Genomic DNA, 2,643 nt, shown 5'->3' on the forward strand with positions numbered 1-2,643 from the left:
AAAAAAAAAAAAAAAAAAAAAAAAAAAAAAAAGTTCCTAATCTTCTTTAGAATTGTAAACCCATGACTTAGAAACCCTTAGTATCATGGAAGTTACAACTCTGACTTCTGGTTGGCAGTTTTATCTTACTGTATATATTACACATTCCGGATATTTACAAAATCCTCAAACAAATTTAAAATTTAATAACTTTGTAAGTATATCTAATAGGAGTGAATGATAAACACCAAATGACAGCGTAATTCCTAGAGTTTTACACATAATAGAGTTCAGATACCTAGGTTTGCCATACATCTGGGTTACTGATAAAATTTTATTAATTACACTTATGATAATAATAAATTTAATTGAAAAAGATAGTTTTCAGGAGTGAACTGTTATACTATTATAGTACATGATTAGCATTACCCTAGTCTATAGCATATAGATGCTTTAGAGTGTATTGTATATCGAATGAAATAAAAGAGTGTTGACAAGTCCAGTCACAGTAGTACATACTGGTAGATGCCACTAATCTGCAGGCCGAAGCCACATGGGAAATATGGGTCCAATTTCTGGCCCACCCTAAAAGCTGAGTGTCTCCCAGTAGTCCTACCTACTTGGGAGACTGAGGCAGATATCCTAACATATCGAGATCTTGTCTTTAAAAAACAAACATCAACAACAACAAACAATTTTGATTAGTGATATTAAAAACTCTGAGCTGTTCCATCTTATGATAATTTTAATTTTTTCTAAAATGTGAACTCCAAATGTTTAGAATGCTCTTAAGTACAAAGACTTCATAAATTTATTAGTTAAATACATGCAGGACTTTTGTTGAAAATTAAGCAAAACATGTCAATCTCTTCTCTCTTTTTTTGTTAGGAAAAGTGAGTACTTGTGACACAGAGCATAATAGTCAATTTTCTCTCTTTTGTTCCATAAGGGATAATGTAATATTTTGTCTAGCTCTTTAAACCTATTACAAATCAATGGGCATAGCCTCTAGACCTTATTTTGGCCTGATGATCATTCTAATACCTATTTCTGATTCCCAGAGCACCTTGTCAAGTCAGACAACTTACCTGGCTGAGCAAGGGTCTTATCCACAACCGTTAGGTCAGATTACAAGGAACTGTGGCCCAAGCATATTTGATTGGCCAGTTTACTCTAGATCAAAAGGTTTAGTTTTTGCAAAATGAAGTTTGTATGCATCTATATGTATTTTTGGCTAAGAAATGTCCAAGTCCTCTATCATCCTGATGCCATTCAGTGCAATCAGACCTACATGGAGACTCCTGTGCAGAGTCCACATGCTGCTGCCTGGACTGACTTCCCTGGCTGGCCAGCCTCCCTGACATAATGCCTTTACCTTCCATAAAAGACACTAGGTCACCACTGACGTTTCCCAGGAATTCCTAGACACAGTAGGTTCCTAAACACTTAAATAATTTTTTTGTTTTCTTACAGATGAAACTAATCTTAGGTGGGTTTTCAGTTCAGGAACTGGGCCCGCTTGTTCTTTCCTCCCCCTTTGCAACATCTTTCTGGTGTGACATTTGCATTCAGTGAGTAGTTGCTCCGTATGACCCTGTCACATGGGCCCCACTTCCTCTCCAGGAATGTATGAATCGCTGCTGCAATGCCTCCACCTGTACCCTGAAGCCAGATGCTGTGTGCGCACACGGGCTGTGCTGTGAAGACTGTCAGGTGAGTTCCCCAGAGCTGCACTTGACACTAAGATCACCAACAGGTTGAGGTGTTTCAAGTCTGATGCAGGGCAAGCAATATGGCAGGATGATTTTTCCGGCACTCACACTATGGAAACTATTACTCGTCTCTACACAAGTTGGTATTGGGTCATTAGGAAAGTGTGGCACATTTTTGCATTAAAAAAAAAGGAAAAATACATCACAACTTTCCAGATGACCTTATATTATCCACCTCTTATTTTTTATCTCCCAACCTTCAGGTGAAATCGCTAGTCATCTATAATTTTTTATGCACTGAAAACTAATTAGACAAAAAACTCTAGTTCAACATTAAATGTTCTATTTATGCTATCAGAGGCACATGTGGTCCTATTAAGATAACAAGAATGATGTGAGAACAAGTCCCCACCTACTGTCACTCAGCCTCATGCTGGGTCCATCTGCTTGATCCCAAGAACATCCGCCTGCTGGCTTGGCCAGTTGTTCCAGGGGTTTTGTGTAAACATCTTGATCTTAATGTCTTCCCAACAGAAGGTGCTGGCTGACCCAGCCCAGCCCAAAGTGGCAGTTTTATACTTTCGCCCTCCCTGCTGTCTTGACTGCATTTGTTTTGACAGTTTGGGTTTGGCAATAACAACTTCAGAGCTGATATCTGACAGAGTAGAAGTCTGAGCTTTTGATTCAGAGATTCCAAGAGTAGAGTTTTATTTCCTTTTAATTAAGCAATTGATCTTGCCATTCTGCTTACAGGAAACTCCTTCTTAGCTGACCCACTCCAGCGTGGTGATTTAGAAGTACATTATAACATTTTATGTTCAGCTTTAAAATATCCTTCATCCACTTCCTAATGGTGATTAACTTATGGGGAGTGCTATGAGAAGCTGGCACTTCCTGACACCCAGTAACTGGCAACAGAGGGTACCTGGAAAAGAGAAGAGGGGTAGGGAAA

At 38.7% G+C, this 2,643-nt stretch overlaps 1 protein-coding gene across 1 annotated transcript in view; it reads left to right on the forward strand.

Moving 5' to 3' along the window:
* Nucleotides 1-2,643, forward strand: part of ADAM12 (ADAM metallopeptidase domain 12) — a 457,774-nt gene that overhangs the window by 389,743 nt on the left and 65,388 nt on the right. The window contains exon 13 of the mRNA XM_014586073.1: nt 1,603-1,692. Coding sequence (XP_014441559.1) covers nt 1,603-1,692 — 90 coding nt within the window. The remainder of the gene's footprint in view (nt 1-1,602; nt 1,693-2,643) is intronic.

This window comes from Tupaia chinensis, unplaced genomic scaffold, assembly GCF_000334495.1.
Source record: "Tupaia chinensis unplaced genomic scaffold, TupChi_1.0 Scaffold000113_1, whole genome shotgun sequence".
Taxonomy (NCBI): domain Eukaryota; kingdom Metazoa; phylum Chordata; class Mammalia; order Scandentia; family Tupaiidae; genus Tupaia; species Tupaia belangeri.